Source organism: Aspergillus ibericus, assembly GCF_003184845.1.
Source record: "Aspergillus ibericus CBS 121593 unplaced genomic scaffold BO80scaffold_31, whole genome shotgun sequence".
Classification (NCBI taxonomy): Eukaryota; Fungi; Ascomycota; class Eurotiomycetes; order Eurotiales; family Aspergillaceae; genus Aspergillus; species Aspergillus ibericus.
Window position 1 is genome coordinate 231,983 of NW_020292129.1, and position 17,817 is coordinate 249,799.

Consider the following 17,817-nt stretch of genomic DNA (forward strand, 5'->3'; position numbering starts at 1 on the left):
CCAGATGAAAGAAAGGGCGGTTCCCCATGAATGGAGCGCGAGTGGACTCCAAACGCTTGGTTCGGTCAGGACGGGGAAATGGGAAGAATGGATATCTTACGAAGCCGAAATACGGAGGAGGTCCAAACATGTATTAATGCTGGAGGTACATCAAAGGACCGAGCGGTGATTATGATTTTACCGAAGGGATAACTGGGTGTTTTGAGCTGGCGGTAGTTCAAACATGTAGGACTTGTCTTCAGCGAGTCCAACTGGCCATGAACATACAGAGTAGATAGCTCCATGAAGAATCCAAGAAGTGCCGTTCATCCAGAAATCACTCATAGTCTCTAGAGTACTTCCCAATAATGCCAGCGGTCGGGATGGTTACTGGCGCAATCGGGAGATATCGGCGCTCGTTGCCTGGGCCAGCATTAGCGCCGGGTCCAGTTTTTTTTAGTTTTTTATTTTTTTTTTTTTCGGTTTCCCCCCCTACAATGGGAGGACCTCCCTACTCCGGACCGGGCCAACCAATCCGGCCGCCCATCGCCGCCGCTGCCACTGCGAATTCAGGCCAGCGAAAAACCCAAGACCGTCCTAGCGTCTCCGCTCGCTTCTTCCCGCTTACAAGAGCCCTTCGCTCGCTATTTTTTCTTCCTCCCCTTCCCTTTCTCTTCCTTTCTTCTCTCATCCCCTTGAAGTGTCTGTTTGTTTGGCACTATCATCTCCTCTCTTTTTTTCCTTAGTTTCCGTTCATCACCGTCAAAATGGCTGGAGGTGACGTTAACCAGGCCGAGAAGACCGTCTTCGGCATGCCCGTAAGTTGCCATTCTCCCTTGACAGCTTGACCAGGTCGTCGGATGTCGCGCTCTCGATGGAATGAGCTCAAAATGGTCTTCGAGGTTGAAGATCGAGTTCGGTGTTCCTTGGAGACACGATAGGTCGATGGTTTGGGCCGGTTGATGGCCATTGTTGCTGGAATAGCTTGCTGATAAAAATTTTCACAGGGATTCGTTGTCGACTTCCTGAGTATGTGCATCCCGAGTCGCCTTGACTGATCGGTTTTCATCACAATCAATCAATTCCCATCGACAACACACAATTTTTCACTATAATGAATTGTTACTAACTGGGTATGCAGTGGGTGGTGTTTCCGCTGCCGTCTCCAAGACTGCTGCTGCCCCCATCGAGCGTATCAAGCTCCTCATCCAGAACCAGGTTGGTTAAGCCTCATACCACATCCGGACTGGCCGACCGAAACATCTTGTATCGGCAATTGCATCTTCGACAAGGCTTCTCTCCGGGTTGAAGATCACCAATTACCTCGTCGCAAAGATTTTCGGGCCGAACAGTCCGGCACGCGATTGGCTAGGACACGTGCTAATACATTCCTTTCAGGATGAGATGCTTCGCGCTGGCCGTCTCGACCGCAAGTACAACGGTATCGTTGACTGCTTCCGTCGTACCGCCGCCTCCGAGGGTGTTGTCTCCCTGTGGAGAGGTAACACTGCCAACGTCATCCGTTACTTCCCCACCCAGGCTCTCAACTTCGCCTTCCGTGATACCTACAAGTCCATGTTCTCCTACAAGAAGGAGCGTGATGGATACACCAAGTGGATGATGGGTAACCTTGCCTCCGGTGGTGTATGTACCCTCGATTCTCTCCCTTAGGAGCAAGAGCTAACATGTATCAGGCTGCTGGTGCCACTTCCCTCCTCTTCGTCTACTCCCTCGACTACGCCCGTACCCGTCTTGCCAACGACGCCAAGTCCGCCAAGGGCGGTGGTGACCGTCAGTTCAACGGTCTCGTTGACGTTTACAAGAAGACTCTCGCCTCCGACGGTATTGCCGGTCTCTACCGTGGTTTCGGTCCCTCTGTTGCTGGTATTGTTGTCTACCGTGGTCTGTACTTCGGCATGTACGACTCCATCAAGCCCGTTGTCCTGGTTGGTGCCCTTGAGGGTAACTTCCTTGCTTCTTTCCTGCTCGGCTGGACTGTCACCACTGGTGCTGGTATTGCTTCTTACCCTCTGGACACCATCCGTCGTCGTATGATGATGACCTCCGGTGAGGCCGTCAAGTACAAGTCCTCCATGGATGCCTGCCGCCAGATCGTCGCCAAGGAGGGTGTCAAGTCTCTCTTCAAGGGTGCCGGTGCTAACATCCTCCGTGGTGTTGCCGGTGCTGGTGTCCTGTCTATCTACGACCAGGTCCAGCTCATCCTCTTCGGCAAGAAGTACAAGGGTGGTTCCGGTTAAACGCTTGATTCAGTTCAAGCCGTTTCCAATATGAATTCGGGGAAGGGGTTGCCAGTAGCTGGTGTGACTACCAGGTACTGGGCGGTGCGGAGGAGGATAGAAATATGCGTCAAGAGTGGTATCGATAATCTTGAGCATAGAATCTTGTGATATATCCTCTTGTACCAGTTGTATTTTACTGCCTGCAAGCTTATTCTTTTTTTTTTTCTCCAACTGTACTTGCCTGTACTTGACCTTGATATCAAAATCAGTCTGTATGTGTTGGCTCAGTCTGCCTGTGTCCGTAAGCTTGACGTGAAATTTTCACCGTCTAGTCACATGACCATTGTAATATATCACGTGTGGCGTAGCTCATGACGTCTGTCAGCTTGAGCTCCGCGAGCATGCAATAGCTTGCTTCAACTATTCTGTATCCTGATCAACGTCCACCACATCTCCCAATTCCAACATGACAACCGCTTCATCCCCAGACGGGATTCCTCCCCGCACCTCGAGCCCAGGCCCAGATCACGACAACTCCCTCCCATCCGAACCCGCAACCACCTCAGCAACCGCAACGGCCCCAGCATACTCACCCATCTACGCCGCCGCGCAAGCCAGCGATCTCCCACCACAAACCGGCTCCTCATCATCCTCACCATTAGCTACATCTACATCTCCATCCACCCTCCCCGCTCCAACAACCACCACCATCACCACCAATCCCCCATCTACCACCTCCCCTCCACCACCCCAACCCGGCGCCCACCCAGTCCCTCCTCCTACCTCTACCTCCACCACAAACCCAGCTCCAACATCCACCACATCCTCTATCCCTCCACCCCCGAAAGCAGGCGACATACCCGCACCACATCCTACAATCACTCATCCCCCTGTCCCTCAACCCACCTCCCCGGAAAACCCCCCCAACCCAACCCCCACCTACGGCACCTACGGCAGCTACGGCACCTATGGCAGTTATGACCCAACCCCAAACTCCACAACAACCCCCTACTCAACCCTCTACCAGCCCCCTACCACCACCGCCGCCACCACTGGTATCAGTCCTAATCCTGGCATCGCAGGCCACGGACAACTACCATACTATGAACCCGGTTCCTCAGGACAAGTGGCGGTAGATGAGGATGAAGGGGAGGGATGGGTCGCTGGGGCGAAGGGGTGGTTGAGATCGGCGGGGAGGAAGTTAGGGGAGGTGGAGGCTGAGGTGTGGAGGAGGATTAATGAGGTTCATGATCGGTGAATTTGTTTCATCTTTCATTATCTTGAGTGGGGTTTGGTGTAGGGGGGGGGGGGGAAGAGGGGTGGTGGATTGGTGTTTGGGTTGTGGTTTGGTTTGGCTGGGTTGGGTCGGGTTGGGTCGAGTTGGGTTGGGGTATTTCTATTGGGCTGAGCTGGGCTGGGCTGGGTTGTTTGGTATGGGTTATTTGTATTGTATTTTGGTTGGTTTGGAGTATGGGCTGGGTGTATTTAGGTAATCTAACTAGGAAAGTAAGGAATGATGAATGAATAAATGATTGACTAGGGTTGACAGTAATGATGGATAGAACAGCACTTGGGTATAGAACAGTATCATGAATCACAAGGTGACCTATGTATGCTATATACTTTGTTATGATGAGACAATCATGAAGAGTAGAAAGTGTTATATGTATACTATGCTATGACTCATAGCATAAATGTATTAATCTATGTATGTATGTATTCACAAGCCTCGCATCACTGCAGGCGGTCCAGACGCATTCTCAGCGTGTCAAGAACCAAATAACGGCATGGATAAAGTAGTCCATTGTCGAATCGTCATGCAAATGCCCAATAAGTGCAAGAATGGAGAGTGGTAGGGAGCATATGTGTTGAAACGCCCCAAACGCCAAATCAGTAGAACCCATCGATCAAGGTCGATGTCATTATCAAGATAATGTAAGATAAACGCCGGGCCAATCCCAACCCACCCAATGCATCGTCGGATCGATCCAGTCGAATCGTAACGTCGTCCAGCTTGCTGGGAATTCTTTCAAAGAATCATTCGTAGAACGTAAAGGTATGTATCGATAGGTCCAGCCTCAACCATCAAGGAATGCAGGCGTTGCGGGTATGAATGTCTCGCAACGCTTCGGTGATATATAACATTACATCGACCCAAGTCGTAAGAGTGCTTCAACAGCTGCACGCTCTTCCCGGTCGTCCATGACGCCTTCTGGGAGAGTAAAGCCAAGCTGTTGCACAGGTATTCTGCGCGGTGCGGACTTTGCCAGTGAGGATGCAGCGGGTCCCCCGCCGCGGAGCTGCGGCGATGGAAGCGCCCCGTGCATGAAGCCACCCGTGGCATTCAAAGATCGCGCGCGGAGCGCTGCAGCACCTATCTGGGCCCAATCTTCCTCGTCAGTAACATCTTCTTCACCCCAGTCATCATCCTGCATCTCGTCATCTGGAGCCTCAGACGACGAGCAGTACTCGCGTTCATTCCCATCGAGAGACATCTTATCTGCCTCATGTTCCAGCATGCTAATGTCATGTCCACCATAATCCATTTCGGAATATGAGAAGACAGCCGAATCGCCCGTGATGCTACTGCCATAGGGCTGCATGCTCTCCCGCTTGGTAGGGATTTGCATACCGCGCTGCGGGAAAGAGTTGGAGACGCTAGAGGGTGGCGACACGTTGAGGTGTTGCGCATCCCGAGACTGCTCACCACGACGGCGAGCGTCCCAGCGACCCCAGCCAACTTTCTCGAATATCACATCGCCGTCACGACCGCCAGTCTTATCATCGCTGCCGCGACCCTCCAGCGCAGCCACCACCAGCCTGCGCGCTTTGGCAGGGGGGATTCTTGAGAAACCTGGGACGCAAGTCGTCAGGTAGCCCATCAGGTGGCGAATCGCCAAGGGGCCATGCTGAAGCATGATCTCTGGAAGGTGGCACTTGGCCAACATTCCAGGGGTGATGGCCCCGGTGCTATCTAGGTTATGAGCAGCGCCGTGGGCGCCGTTAGGACTGTTCGCATGATCGGCGGGATCTTCGAGGTCGACATCGGACTCCACATGCGAAGAGGCAAGCGGGGAGTAGCCAGGATTAGCGTCCTGTCGTCTGAAGCCCTGCGGAGGCAAAGTGGGGGATATGGAGTTGGGCGGAGTAGGCAACATCGCAGGATGTCCAGGGCGAGCGGAGTCGCGGCCCCCCATGGGGAAGCCGGAACGCGGCTTGGGAATATCAACAGAGGCCGTCTTGCCAGCAAGGGCCATGGCAATGCTGGAAGTGGTATTCATGAAAGCCATGTTGAGCGTAGAGATCAGCGAGAGGATCTGATTGTTGTTTGGACTTTGGGTGGCTAATCTGTAAATACATGAGTCAGAAGGCAATCCACCAATCACTGCCGGTCTCCGAACAATGGAAGAGATGACTAAGTCCCACAATAAAGAGACGACTGGAAGTATAAGATTCACGCCTCGGAGGCAAAAAGGGACCCAAAAGAACCAAACCAAAAAAAGGGACCAAGGAATTAAGATTTCACTCACGGCGCACTGTCAGAGGCAGATCGCAGACGGAACAGCTGTGCAGACGCAACGCTGAAGCGTAGTATGCAGGGTAGATGCGATGCGACGCGCTAACTCAGCGTACTAGCAGGAGGATTGATAAGGGAGACGCGACAGTTGGGACGACGAGAACCAGGGGAGGAGGATCGAGCCACAAGAACGGGGGGATGAGCGTTGGAAGTTCTGGACAAGTAGGTCGAGAGGAGGAAGGAGTCGGTAAGTAGAAGGAGAGATGAGACGGAGAGGAGAAGGAGGGGGAAAGCAAGGAGTGGGAGTTGCAGGCCGTCAATAGTAGTAAGAATAGCAATAATGGAATGTCTGTCAGCCGGCGCCGCCGTTCGGTGCCAGATGGACGGTCAGAACGCCAAAACCCCAAAGGAGCCTGAGGTATTATTGCAATACGGTATTTTGTTTGCCTGCCGGTGAGATACTGAGTATCAACCGGGGGGGTGTGGGATGACCTGCTCCTTTAAGGCTTTACTAGCAGGTAGTAAGGTACATCGTCGTCCAGTGTGACCCTCTTATCTCTCCAAGTCGCCGCTGCCCCTTATCCAACTCAATCCCGAGTCCAGGTCCTGTCAGACTTTCTTACCGCCCCATACCGCCCTCTTACGAACGCAACCAGTCCCAGCCGGCCCGTGGCCCCGCTGATTGGCTGCGGCGCCTCAGGCCCGCTGTAGACAGCGCCGGGAGGTTCCGGGGCAATCGGCCCTGGTTACAATCGCTGGTTATCTTACCGTCTGGCCGAGCGGTGGTATTGTCGTCGGTTCGTGGGTTTCCACACCGGCTTATCGCTCACACTGTCCGGTGCTGAATGGCGTCGCCCTACTAAAGAAACCACAAGTCGTAGTACAATATAGAAGCCACTGCGATCATAAATCACAATCCATACGATTCAGTTGCCCCCACATTCGAGATGCTTTCGTCATCACCTTCAATTCCGACCGACTCCATGGAGCCCTATGACGGAGCCTGTGATACCGTCCAAACCCAACAGAACCCGTTGAATCCCAAACCCCAAATGAGGTAATTTAGATGGGACCTATACAGCAGCAGCTATCCACTTCCTTGGTCAGAGGAATCGACCTTTCCACCCGTTTCCATCGATCGACGAGCCATCGAGCATATCAAGTCCGGTGCCTCGTGCCCGTGCGCCCCCGCGTCCAGGAGGGTTGGTTGCAGACTGGGCCAGGGTAACAGCCCTACTTACACCTCTCGTCGATTCGTGGTACGCGATAGCCACCCTTAATGACGGCACGTGGGATGTCGGGCACTGCACATGCGCAGGTGGTCGGGTGGTGAGTGGCTGCACATCCCACACACCCCCCCCCTCCATGGAGAGTTTTGCAGAAGCGTAAAGTGGAATGTTCCTTGTGTGCGGGATTCATGGGTGGGTTGGCCGTTTAGGTTAAACCGGGTCCTCCTCCCAATTTTCGGATGCCAATTGCCAAAGCAACGTGATGCTAGAGGGGCCTTTTATTTGACTAGCGAATATCAATTGTAGGATCGGTTGGACCCTCCTTGATTGGGTCAACGACCTGCTTCCCGTTTCAGTGTCCCGGTCATTGCATCATGTACGGTGCTCGACTATCGATGTCGGCTTTGGTCTTGCAGGACGAAAGAAAGGTTACGTAGATAGTCGTACAGTCCGTCAGGTTGGTTGGGATGTCGGTTGGGGTTGCGTCAGTCGCTAAGTGGCTAGGGTTTGCTCGTGATGTCTGGACAGACGCCCGGACCTTTTTTCCTTTTCTCGTTCGGTTTTACTTTCCCTCATACCGCATGCGATCAACATTGCCCCTCCACTAAAGAATGACTAGAGATGGGGGTATTTGAGTCTCAGCGCATGGACGGATTATTGACATGGTTGACATGAAATTAAATAGCGCATCGAGATACCGATCGATTAAATTAGAGTAAGTAGCACGATTGTTGTTAATAATATCTGAGTGGGTTCAATAATTGGGGACTAATGGAAGACTATTCGGGCACGACCGAACTAGAGATGCTGTCCAGTACTACAGAGTACATACAGAGTAAACGGTGAGAGCTTCTATTCTTGTTCTTAGCACCGATCAACGGATCGATCTGACTTGTCACGCCCACTTAAATTGGATTGCATCAATCAGATGGAGTATATAGTAATAGGAATCCAATCTAGGGCTGTCTTGAATGAGATCTTCATGTTTGAAAGGTAGTATGTGGGACTCGCTCGATTAATAAATATGTTGACTGGTGGCAACTAGATATGCAGCAGGCACAGACCACAACTTAGGTCATTAAATAACTAGCTACTATAGTACTTACTAGTTACATTCTGTGATGTGGCTGTGTAGTTATCTAACTAGCAAGGTTTGCCTCGTCTTTTCTTAATACCATCATACCGCGCATATTTGCAATCCAAAACGGGTAGCTGTATGGCAACCAATGTTTTCAAGGTGGTACTCCGTACGGCGTATCCTAGTAGGCACCACGGAGTATTTCTAGAACAGCGTATCCTGTCTTGTCATGATGTTTGATGAGACTGCAAACCACATCGACACAACAAATTGATCTGATCTGGCGTAGCTTTGGCTTCATCTTCATGCATATGGCTACGGATACTGTGCTGTCCTACAGGCCTATTACTACTTTCCCTGCTATCCGGCGCACTCGGATATCTTCTGCTACTGGTCAATTCTACAGCCGATCTGCATGACTATCGGACAGACGATTGCTGTTGTGGACACCGCTTAGGTCTCTATCTGCCACTCGCAGTCCAAAGTCGTCCGCACGGATACTCTTTATTAAAGCTTGAAAAGAAGGTTTACGTCGTGGTGAAAGCCAAAGCCGTTGACTTTGCTGACATATCAGGTGTTCATGATCTAGGATACCTATAAATTGCCAGAGCAAATCAAACAGCTTGAGTATGATGCTCACTCCGAAGTGACAATGATACTGGAGGATGATTTCCTGGGGACGGGGTCAGCATCGCAGTTCAATATCTGCTACCAGGCCACTTATGACTTGTGGAGTGATGCACCATGACTTACCCAGCATCAGGATCAGTTAACAATCCTCTTATAAATCTAGGAGATGGTGGATCCTTCTTACTCCCACAGCTCTGGAGTCATGATGACTGAAAGGGACAAATGCCCCATCATCTTGCGATTGTCGCCTCAAATATAGACAGCAGATGATCCAAGCTGGGATCCGTGTTTTAATCGATTGGATACTTCCAACGTATTCTTTTCCAGCCCCTGCAACTTATATATTGGACACTGGGAATGAGCCACCGGGCACCATCGCCTCTCGCACCAAGTTTATTCGGACGGGGTATCTGATAAATAGTATCCTCACTTAGTACTTACTATCTGCTGTCGTTGGTCTGAGATGCTTCAGCGGGCTAGACGGAAGTCCCAAACGTTGCATGATCGAGAGATGCAGCTGACTGGCGGCTACTAGAAAGTAGTAACACAACTGCTGGCTACCACTACTGAACTGTGAATTCTGCCAGAAGAAAAGGCTACAGCATGCCTTTCATCTAAATTATGGTTGCAGATACCGGCTCATGCAATGCAAGATACTGTTAGGTGCGATTAAAATGCTAAGCAGCATATAAGCCTTTTCAGAACAGCTGCTATATGCACAGCCTGGCACAATCAATTTCATGCATAGCTTTGAGGCCCTGTTGGCTTGTGCCTCGTTCCTATTCCTTACTCAAGACTAAACTTCACTCCACGTGGTATACAGTCATGAGCATTTGACAGAGACAAAGAAGCCATACATTGCGCAGAGAACTATAGGTCTCCTTATCTTGCAGACCAAATATGTCCGTGCCTTGTTCACCCGCACTTGTGCAACTATTAACTCAGCCCCCAGGTCAGAGCATGTAAGCTACGTGCACAAGCAGATATGTTGGCCCAAAATTGGCTGGGAGTCCCTACTAGTATACGATATGTGACTGAGCTCCCAATGCTCTCATGGTTCGAGGCAATGGTATTGGTGATGAAGAAGTTCCTAAAATCAAGCCCGTGCCTGGTTTCTTCCCCTTCAGGTCTCCCTATACGAACAACCTATGTCTGCGAGTATGGTCTACGATGGCATCCAGCTTGATGGCTCGCAGTCTGAAAAAAAAAAGGTGCATTCAATTATACCAATGAATTGTTTCCCACCAAAGGCAAAGGTTGATCTGAGGCAGTCTTCTCGATGAATGATAGCTTATCGCAGCCGACGTCACAGCCGTGTTCCGCTTCCGATCTTGTCGGCCGGCATCCGAAAAGCGCTTCCCCATCCCGTTCCACCTTTCGGAATCATCTCTGCGGGGTTGCCTTGCGCCTTATCCTGGACATCATTCGCCTCCTAAGTAGCGCAATGTCTTCCTACTCATGTCGTCTGCCGATCGGTCGACAGAAGTGCATCCACCCGACGGACACATTCTCGGAATAGACCCGGCGCAATATCCACCTTGAGGAGTCCAACGTTGCCGAAATTCGTCCGATAAGGACTGCATTGCATATATTATTCGGACTACCCAAACTGCGGAGGGGGTACTTTGGAGATTTTTAGTTCTGCAGCTTGAAGCAGAAGTGTGTTCACATACTCACGGAACGTTCACCTATCATCCACTGACATCATGGCGGCTACTTCGGCTGCGGGGACCGACTATTCGCCTGTTCGCGAGACAGGTCGCATTTTCTCTTTTCTGTGCGACCAAGCGGAGCGCCTCAGCTTGCCGACAGAGGTAGTTGAGAGACGAGATGCCGTGTCGTTCACCTCCACACACGATGAGATCTATTACCCGATCCCCTTCAAGGAGACGGAGACTTTGGCTGCTTTGAAGGGTGTTGAGGGATCCGTGGCAGGCGCAATTGCGGATTTGCGGTACTGCCCTCAGAAGCGCAATGTCAAGATTAGTCTGGAGCGGGCTACTGCGTTTGGTTCCCAGGCATACATGGCCAAGGTGGCCGGGCTATCCAAGTTGGACCCCGAGGTCAAGAAGAAGCTGAAAGGTGAGTCTTGTGCTTAGGCCGTAATCATAAGCTAATGGATGTAGATACGGATTTGCTTGCAGCTCAGTCCAATGGCTATCGCCGAATGTCCGCAAACCTCTACAAGACCAAGAACCAGGACGAGTACTTTCATATCCACGGCTCCTTGGAGGCCACGACGACGCTGAATATGATCGGCTTGGAAGGACAGCGTCCGGATCTGACGGACTACGAGGAGATCATCAAAGTTATCGAGAGCCACGTACAGAAGTATAGCGCTGCGGAGTTGGAGGAAATGAACAAGGAAAGAAGACAGGCAGGTGTGACGGCATTCAAGTATGAGGACTTTAAGAACACTCCACATGTATGTTTCGGTTGCGCAATGGTCGTGAGCAATGCTGACATGGTATTAGGGCAAATTGAACATCCAGGAGCCCCCATGGAAGGTTACTCATTTGGCCGGTGATCTGCCCCCGACCCCCTTCCCTGCCAGTCGTAGCGGAAGCAAGAAAATCCTCGAAGGAGTCAAGGTCCTGGAGCTCTGCCGTATCATTGCCGGTCCTACTGTTGCCCGCATCTTGACCGAGTACGGCGCGGATGTTCTGAAGATTACCAGCCCGAATCTGTCTGATGTCCCTTTCTTCCAAGTGGACGGGAACATGGGCAAGCACGCAGCAGACTTGGATCTCAAGACTGAAGAGGGTCGGCGTCGGTTCGAAGAGCTCCTGGCTAACGCAGATGTGCTCGTGGATGGATACCGGCCCGGCGCTTTGGAGAAGCTGGGCTATGGCGCCAATACCCTTGCTTCTCTGGCCGAGAAGCGCGGAAAGGGTATCGTGTACGTGAATGAGAACTGCTTTGGATACGAGGGTGAATGGGCCGGCCGTCCGGGCTGGCAGCAGATTGCCGACTGCGTAAGACTGATGCGATACGATCCTGAGTAATCGCTGACTGGCATACAGGTGACCGGAGTTGCATGGGCCCAGGGACAGTTTATGGGTCTCTCGACACCCATGGTTCCCCCATTTCCCATCTCCGACTACGGTACGGGATGCATGGGAGCCATCGCCGCGCTGACGGGACTCTACCACCGGGCCAAATCCGGTGGCTCGTACCACGGCAAGGCATCCTTGATGCACTACGATCTGCTCCTGTTCGCCGTCGGACAGTACTCAGAGGCCGTGCAGGAGAAGATGCGCGCTGCGCAGCCGCCGGAGTTCTTCCAGCTGCGCCATTGCGACAGCGTGGACCGCATCTCCTCCACCGTGTTGAAGATTATGCAGCGTCGGTTCCCTCACCTATACCAAGCCCCGGAAGAAGCGGGAGCGGAGGCACTGACAGAGAAGTGGTATTCCGAGGCCTACAATGCGGAGATTGAGGTTGTCCGACCCATCGCGGAGATTGATGGGGTCGAGAACAAGTTTGAGCGGGCCAGTCGACCGAATGGAACGGACCGAGCGAGCTGGGAGGATTTCGAGACGGATCGAGGATTAATTTGATATGACTAGATACATACTGTACATTTCATCATCCTGCAGCTGTCGCACTACACATCACCTGACTAATATCTACAAAAGCCAGCACATCTGATGCCAAATACAATGTCCAAATGTAATCAATTACTTTAATCTTACGAATGAAAACCCACCAGCCAAGCCGGATACTCATCCCTCCACCCCGATCGGATGCGTTCCACTTCCATCCATCATCCATCGGATAGATTCCATCGGCCCGACACCACTCTCACTCTCTTACATCACCACAACTTCTCCAATTCTACGGAGTATACTACCCCTCACTCCTCCTCCTCCCCCCTTCATCATCAATACTCAATTAAATCTACACACAAAATAAACACCCACCCCCTGCCCTCCACCACACCAAATACCCAAACGCAAGAAAGAAAGAAAGAGATAAGAAAAAGCAGAATGACCTACCAAATCACCTCTCCCCCCCCCCTCTCCCCCCCCACCAGCGCGGCCCTAATCTCCGTCATGGAGAATTTCTACCGCCTCAGCGACGACGAATCCCAACATGAGCAATACGTGGCGAGTTTCACGGATGACGCGACGCTGATTATGGGCTCTAGAGTTGCCAAGGGAGCAGATGGTATGCTTCATATACTTATTCTATCCTATCCTATCCTATAAACCAAACCTACTAACAATATACAATGAAACATGACTAGAGATACTTTCTCTTCGGCACTCCCTCTGGACGCACGTCTTACGCCGCACCCACTCCCCCGAGCGAATCTACTTCGGGGGGGATCGAGAACTCATGCTTTACGGGACGGTCAAGTATATTCTGAGATCGGATCCGGGGAGTGAGATTCAGGTGCCTTGGGCGGGGAGGGTCGTGTTTGATGAAAAGGTGGATAAGATGAGGTTTTATCAGGTTTATTTGGTATGTTTTCCCCCTTTTTCCTTTGATGGGTGATGGGTGGGTGGTGGGGGGGGGAGGGTTGGATTGGGCTAATGTGTGTTGGTGGTAGGATCCGTCGGCGCAGTCGGGGAGAAAATAAATGCTATATTTGTTGTTTGGGGAGGACGGTATGATGTGCTGGGGTTGGGTGTGGGGATCTGGATCTGGGGTGATAGGTGATGGGGGTATTAGGTAGGTGCTTAGGGTTGGGTTGGGAATGGTTGTATATACTATATAGATGGTGGAAGGCATTGTATAGGGTAGTAGCTGGGTATACTTGGTTGTGTATGGTTGCTGTCTAGATGCAATATCCGCATGCTGTATATCCCTTGATGGAATGCATCTCTAATGGGATGGTTTATCGCCGTTGACTACAATGAGTGCAGAATCACTCCGTACCGTACCGTACTCATACAAGGCATCTACTAATCATAAAAGTTCCATCTTGCCAGATGCCAATTGATTGCCCATATGCCCGGCATGAACAATAACTGAAAACATGACTTCATCCTCTCCCCTGTCATAGCCACTCATCCAATCCATCCACCCAACGGCACCTCGGCCCCCTAATTCCTCAACAAACCAGCGGGTATATCAGACACAAGGAGGCGGAAGTGGTCATAGGAGGTTGGGAGGAGAAAAAAAGTAACATCAGGACTTTTTCATTATTTGAGATGCAACCACATCCAAAGGACTAAGATATTTACTCGTCGTCCTCCTCCTCGTCAACGGTGGTCTTGGCGATACGGTCCAGATCACGCTGGCCGCTCTGGGTGATACGACGACCACCCTTGTCCTCATCGTGCTCAAGGACACCGATCTTCTCGAGGGACTGGATGACCTTACGGTCAACGGAGCCGGAGGCATCGACGTGGTGGTTGGGGCGGGAACCACGGTTCTTGACGGAGCCGTGGACCTTGCGGAGACGACCAACACCGACGGTCTTGCGCATGTAGATGTGGCGAGCGACGGCGGCGGCGCGGACGTAGTACCTATTTCCGTCAGATTCTCGAGAGAGATTATCAATCATGGCGATTCAGTCGTACCAGTCGGCGTCCTGGGGAGGGAGCTCGTTAGAGCAGGAGGTCTTGACAGTGTCAACCCATCCTATCGATACATTAGTCCTGATTGTCGTTCCTCTCGAATCGGTATCACCAACCAGGAATGGGGAGCTTTCCCTGACGCTTCAGGAACGCAGAGTAAGCAGCGATGAACTTCTGCGCCTATACCATGAATTTCGTCAGCCTCCATCCTCAGATAATTTGCGTATGGCCTAATGCGTCTGGCATGACAACATGGCACGGTATGGTATGGCATGGCATCGACAAGATGTAAAAATGCTGTATATGATATTCGCGGCAGTCGTTTCGAATCCAATCTTCCATTCACCCTTCATAATCCGTCCCTATCCTGGAGAATATGCCAGTCGATCGCGTAGCCACCCCCTCCTTCCAACCCATCTCCTAATCGAGATTGATATATTGATATCCCTGCGCTTCTCGCAATCCCGGTCATCGCTCATTGTCGTATGCACCTTTTCTCATCTTCACTGAATCCTTTCGATCGCTGATAATTCCTCGCCGTATGCCGTACCGTACCGTGCCATGCCATGCCATGCCATACCTGCCAGCCAACCAGCCAGCCACACCGCAACCAATCTCAGAAAAAGCGACTTACGTCGACATCGCGAACGGTGACACCACCCATTTTTGCGACTTGTGGACCTCGAACGGGGAATCGAAGGGAAGGAAGCTGAAGAGGGGGACGAGGTGAGAGGATGGGTCGTCGTTGTCGTCGTTGAAGGAGTCGGTCAGGTCAAGCCTCGAATTTTTCGGATTCGCACACAACTTTGCGCTCGTAGTGCTTCTCGGTTGGCTGTGGGCGCTTCGCTTAGCCTCTTTTGGTTAGCCGTACCCTAAGGCGTGGTGCCTGAGGCGGGAAGTAAATCACATGACCGGGTGGCTCTTATGACCTCCACTGATGCCACTACCACTAACTACTAACAATACTACCACTACTAGTACTGCCAATCTACCCATTCTACATCCTACATGGTATCATCGTCAAGAGATTTCTCTCATTCTAATGTACAGTCTATGGTATAATTATCATGAATCATCAAACACCCCCATTATGAAAGAAGCATCCAGCTCAATCTCCTAGCGTAGGCGCCCTCTTCAGCCCAACGCAGTGTCGCACAAACAGGGTATCAATAAAGTGTTCGTGGCGAATGCCCGGCGGACGTCGCCGCTCAAACTCTTCAATCGCTTCGGATACAGTGAAGCCCCGCCGTTCGATCAAGTACGACACGATCAGAAATCCAGTCCGGTTGAACCCGTAATGGCAATGGACGCCAACCACCGGGCGCGGACCCTCCGGGTTGTCCGACTTCTCCATCTTCTCTGTAATCTCATTGTGTAGTCGGTCTACGAGCGCGATAAAGTCTCGGACCTCATCCGGCGTCGGGGGAATCTTCGACACCGTCGGATGTTTGTGGTAATGGATACCACCCTTTTCCATCGATGCCGGGTTATACACCGGATTCTCATAGCTGATATCAATCACGGCGTAGATCTGGTCGCGGTATTTCTGCGAGAACAGAACGGGGTTGTGTTCTTCGTCCACCTCCCGGAGCATCTTGAGCGCCGCAAAGGTGTCGGCAATTCTCTCCGACACCGGGGCGACCTTCTTCCACTTCGCCAGGTTTTTGACGTCCCACTTGCCTGACGTGTTCAGGTACTGCAATTGCCAGCCCATGCTCAGGCGGTTATCAACGTGTTGGTGGAGGAAATCTTGGATAATCCCGGCCAGAGTGCGATACGTCGCGCGATCGTAGATGAGCGCATGGGACGCCGGAGCAGGCAAGATAACAGACTTGACAGACCGCCGAGGCCCCGACTGATCAGACTCCTCCGCTACCTCCTGCTCCTCGACCTGTGGCTCAACACCAAATGCTTCTTCATGTGCCCGACGGTTATAAGAGCCCGGCGCTTTGTCGTGGACTTTGCTCGCATCAGGAATAGTAGATACTGTATCCGCGCCATCATCCACGCTACGTCCAGCTCGGCCAAAGAACTGCAGGATCTTCTTCAGTTCCGCAGGCTTTGCCACCGCGTCCGCTTCGCCGGCCACCAGCAGGACAGGGATGTAGACTCCCGCCCAGACCTCCTCGCCAGGGATCCCCCCGATAGCCTTGCCATTGCGATCGTAGGACGGCAGCGTGCCCCACGCCATCCGCCTCCATACATCCGTCTTGCTCTGCTTGTTGTAGCGGACTTGAAGCCCTCGAGTATCGGGATCGGCTGCGGCACCGACCAGTCGGTTGACACTGGTGCTATGCAGACCGCCTCGCCGATCCCAACAGCGCCAGAGATCAAAGATCGGGCGGGGAACATGCAAAAGCCGGCGAAATTTAGCGACTTCGTGGGGAGGCGGGGGGCCTGCACGGGGGCAGACGGCAATGAGGCCAAGAATATGCTCTTTCAGATTGCCGCCCAAGGAGGAGGTGGAGGATGCCAGCAACGCGGATAGTGAACAGCCCAGACTATGGGAGATCAACACCACTCCTTGACCGGCCTCCTTATCCCGGTGCTGCTCAATGGCGATGGCAAGCAACTCCGCGAGCGCGTCCACCGAGTAAGCATCCCAGGACGTCGGCGCAAAAGACGATAACCCACATCCGGGAAGATCGATTCCAAAGCAGGGTCCAACATTGGACAGACTGGTGAGCAGGTGGTTGAATTGTGCAAGAGATCCACCCAAGCCATGGACGAAAACCAGCAGCGGAATCGCCGAGGGCTTGGTGGGTAGCTTGTCCTTTTGCGGATGCGGACGGAAGAACGTTCGGACAGAAGGATACGTCGCAGTGGAGGTTGAGTAAGAAAGGTATGATGAATGCTTCTTCAAGAGACCTGGGTCGGTATCATGGGCTTTGACAGGTCAGTACGTGACAATAAAACGTGTGAGTGCACCAACCATTTTCTGTCTGCCCATGTTGAGGCACTTCCTTCTTCTCGGAGATGGAGCCGTCGGTGCCATGCCGCAAAGACCCAGTGCTATCGTATTCGTCCTCATCCGAGGAGGTGACCGTCCCGGCCGAACGCTTGGAATAACCCTTGCGCGCAGCCCGGCGGAAACGCGCTTTGCCAGAGGCCGGTCCCCAGCTCTTGCGCCGCAAGATCGAAGAAATGACTCCGCAACCCACCATGGTAACGAAGCAAGTGGTCAGGAACACGACTTTGCCCCAATTCACAGTGCCATCATAGCTATAGGCCTGAAAAAGACGAGTAAGGGAGACAAAGGCCCCGGAATTGGTAAAGGCAGCGTAGACCGAATCCCAGAGGCGCAAATAGCCACCAATATCCACAAGACCGGACCGGGACGTGGTGGGAGAGGTCAGAGGCACATTGGTAGACCCCATCCCCAGCGGCCGCGAAGGTGAGGTTTCTGATATTTATAAGGTTACCGATATGGTCCAGGCGCGAAGCTTCGTCACCCCTAAAGGAGCTCCTTCATCCGCTCACCGATCGCCCAAGCCTTAACCCCCCGTGTCAGGGATCCCTTAGTCTGGAACCAACGATCGGGAGCGAGGAGGGTCCGTTCTGGAATGCGAGTCGAACTTTACACGAGCCGAGAGAACGGCACCTCTTTGGCGGGTAA

General features: G+C 52.3%; 7 protein-coding genes across 7 annotated transcripts; 4 read left to right on the top strand and 3 right to left on the bottom strand.

Annotated features, from left to right (window-relative positions):
- Positions 1–712: 712 nt before the first annotated feature.
- Positions 713–2,444, top strand: BO80DRAFT_426869 (putative mitochondrial ADP,ATP carrier protein (Ant)). Its single transcript, XM_025719876.1, has 5 exons — positions 713–797; positions 987–1,008; positions 1,121–1,197; positions 1,378–1,623; positions 1,674–2,444. Exons 1-5 carry the CDS (start codon positions 747–749, stop codon positions 2,235–2,237), a joined length of 960 nt encoding a protein of 319 aa, XP_025573385.1. The 5' UTR covers positions 713–746; the 3' UTR covers positions 2,238–2,444.
- A 205-nt stretch (positions 2,445–2,649) lies between these two features.
- Positions 2,650–3,516, top strand: BO80DRAFT_426871 (uncharacterized protein). Its single transcript, XM_025719877.1, has one exon. It carries the CDS (start codon positions 2,686–2,688, stop codon positions 3,475–3,477), a length of 792 nt encoding a protein of 263 aa, XP_025573386.1. The 5' UTR covers positions 2,650–2,685; the 3' UTR covers positions 3,478–3,516.
- Positions 3,517–4,182: 666 nt separating this feature from the next.
- Positions 4,183–5,705, bottom strand: BO80DRAFT_144063 (uncharacterized protein). Its single transcript, XM_025713722.1, has 2 exons — positions 5,646–5,705; positions 4,183–5,567 (listed from the first exon to the last, which is right to left on the bottom strand). Exon 2 carries the CDS (start codon positions 5,507–5,509, stop codon positions 4,364–4,366), a length of 1,146 nt encoding a protein of 381 aa, XP_025573387.1. The 5' UTR covers positions 5,510–5,567; positions 5,646–5,705; the 3' UTR covers positions 4,183–4,363.
- Positions 5,706–10,098: 4,393 nt separating this feature from the next.
- On the top strand, positions 10,099–12,313 carry BO80DRAFT_495119 (CAIB/BAIF family enzyme). The gene is made up of 4 exons (XM_025723926.1): positions 10,099–10,755; positions 10,800–11,098; positions 11,148–11,648; positions 11,697–12,313. Exons 1-4 carry the CDS (start codon positions 10,380–10,382, stop codon positions 12,231–12,233), a joined length of 1,713 nt encoding a protein of 570 aa, XP_025573388.1. The 5' UTR covers positions 10,099–10,379; the 3' UTR covers positions 12,234–12,313.
- Positions 12,314–12,728: 415 nt separating this feature from the next.
- On the top strand, positions 12,729–13,258 carry BO80DRAFT_436447 (uncharacterized protein; the record flags this gene model as incomplete). The annotated part of the gene is made up of 3 exons (XM_025720952.1): positions 12,729–12,843; positions 12,923–13,140; positions 13,229–13,258. 3 exons carry the CDS (start codon positions 12,729–12,731, stop codon positions 13,256–13,258), a joined length of 363 nt encoding a protein of 120 aa, XP_025573389.1.
- Positions 13,259–13,423: 165 nt separating this feature from the next.
- Positions 13,424–14,962, bottom strand: BO80DRAFT_426876 (40S ribosomal protein eS19). The gene is made up of 4 exons (XM_025719878.1): positions 14,836–14,962; positions 14,318–14,381; positions 14,205–14,265; positions 13,424–14,150 (listed from the first exon to the last, which is right to left on the bottom strand). The coding sequence occupies exons 1-4, from the start codon at positions 14,863–14,865 to the stop codon at positions 13,862–13,864; spliced, it is 444 nt and encodes a 147-aa protein (XP_025573390.1). The 5' UTR covers positions 14,866–14,962; the 3' UTR covers positions 13,424–13,861.
- Positions 14,963–15,309: 347 nt separating this feature from the next.
- On the bottom strand, positions 15,310–17,365 carry BO80DRAFT_360067 (RNA 5'-triphosphatase domain-containing protein; the record flags this gene model as incomplete). The annotated part of the gene is made up of 2 exons (XM_025715953.1): positions 15,310–17,087; positions 17,134–17,365. The coding sequence occupies 2 exons, from the start codon at positions 17,363–17,365 to the stop codon at positions 15,310–15,312; spliced, it is 2,010 nt and encodes a 669-aa protein (XP_025573391.1).
- Positions 17,366–17,817: the final 452 nt, after the last annotated feature.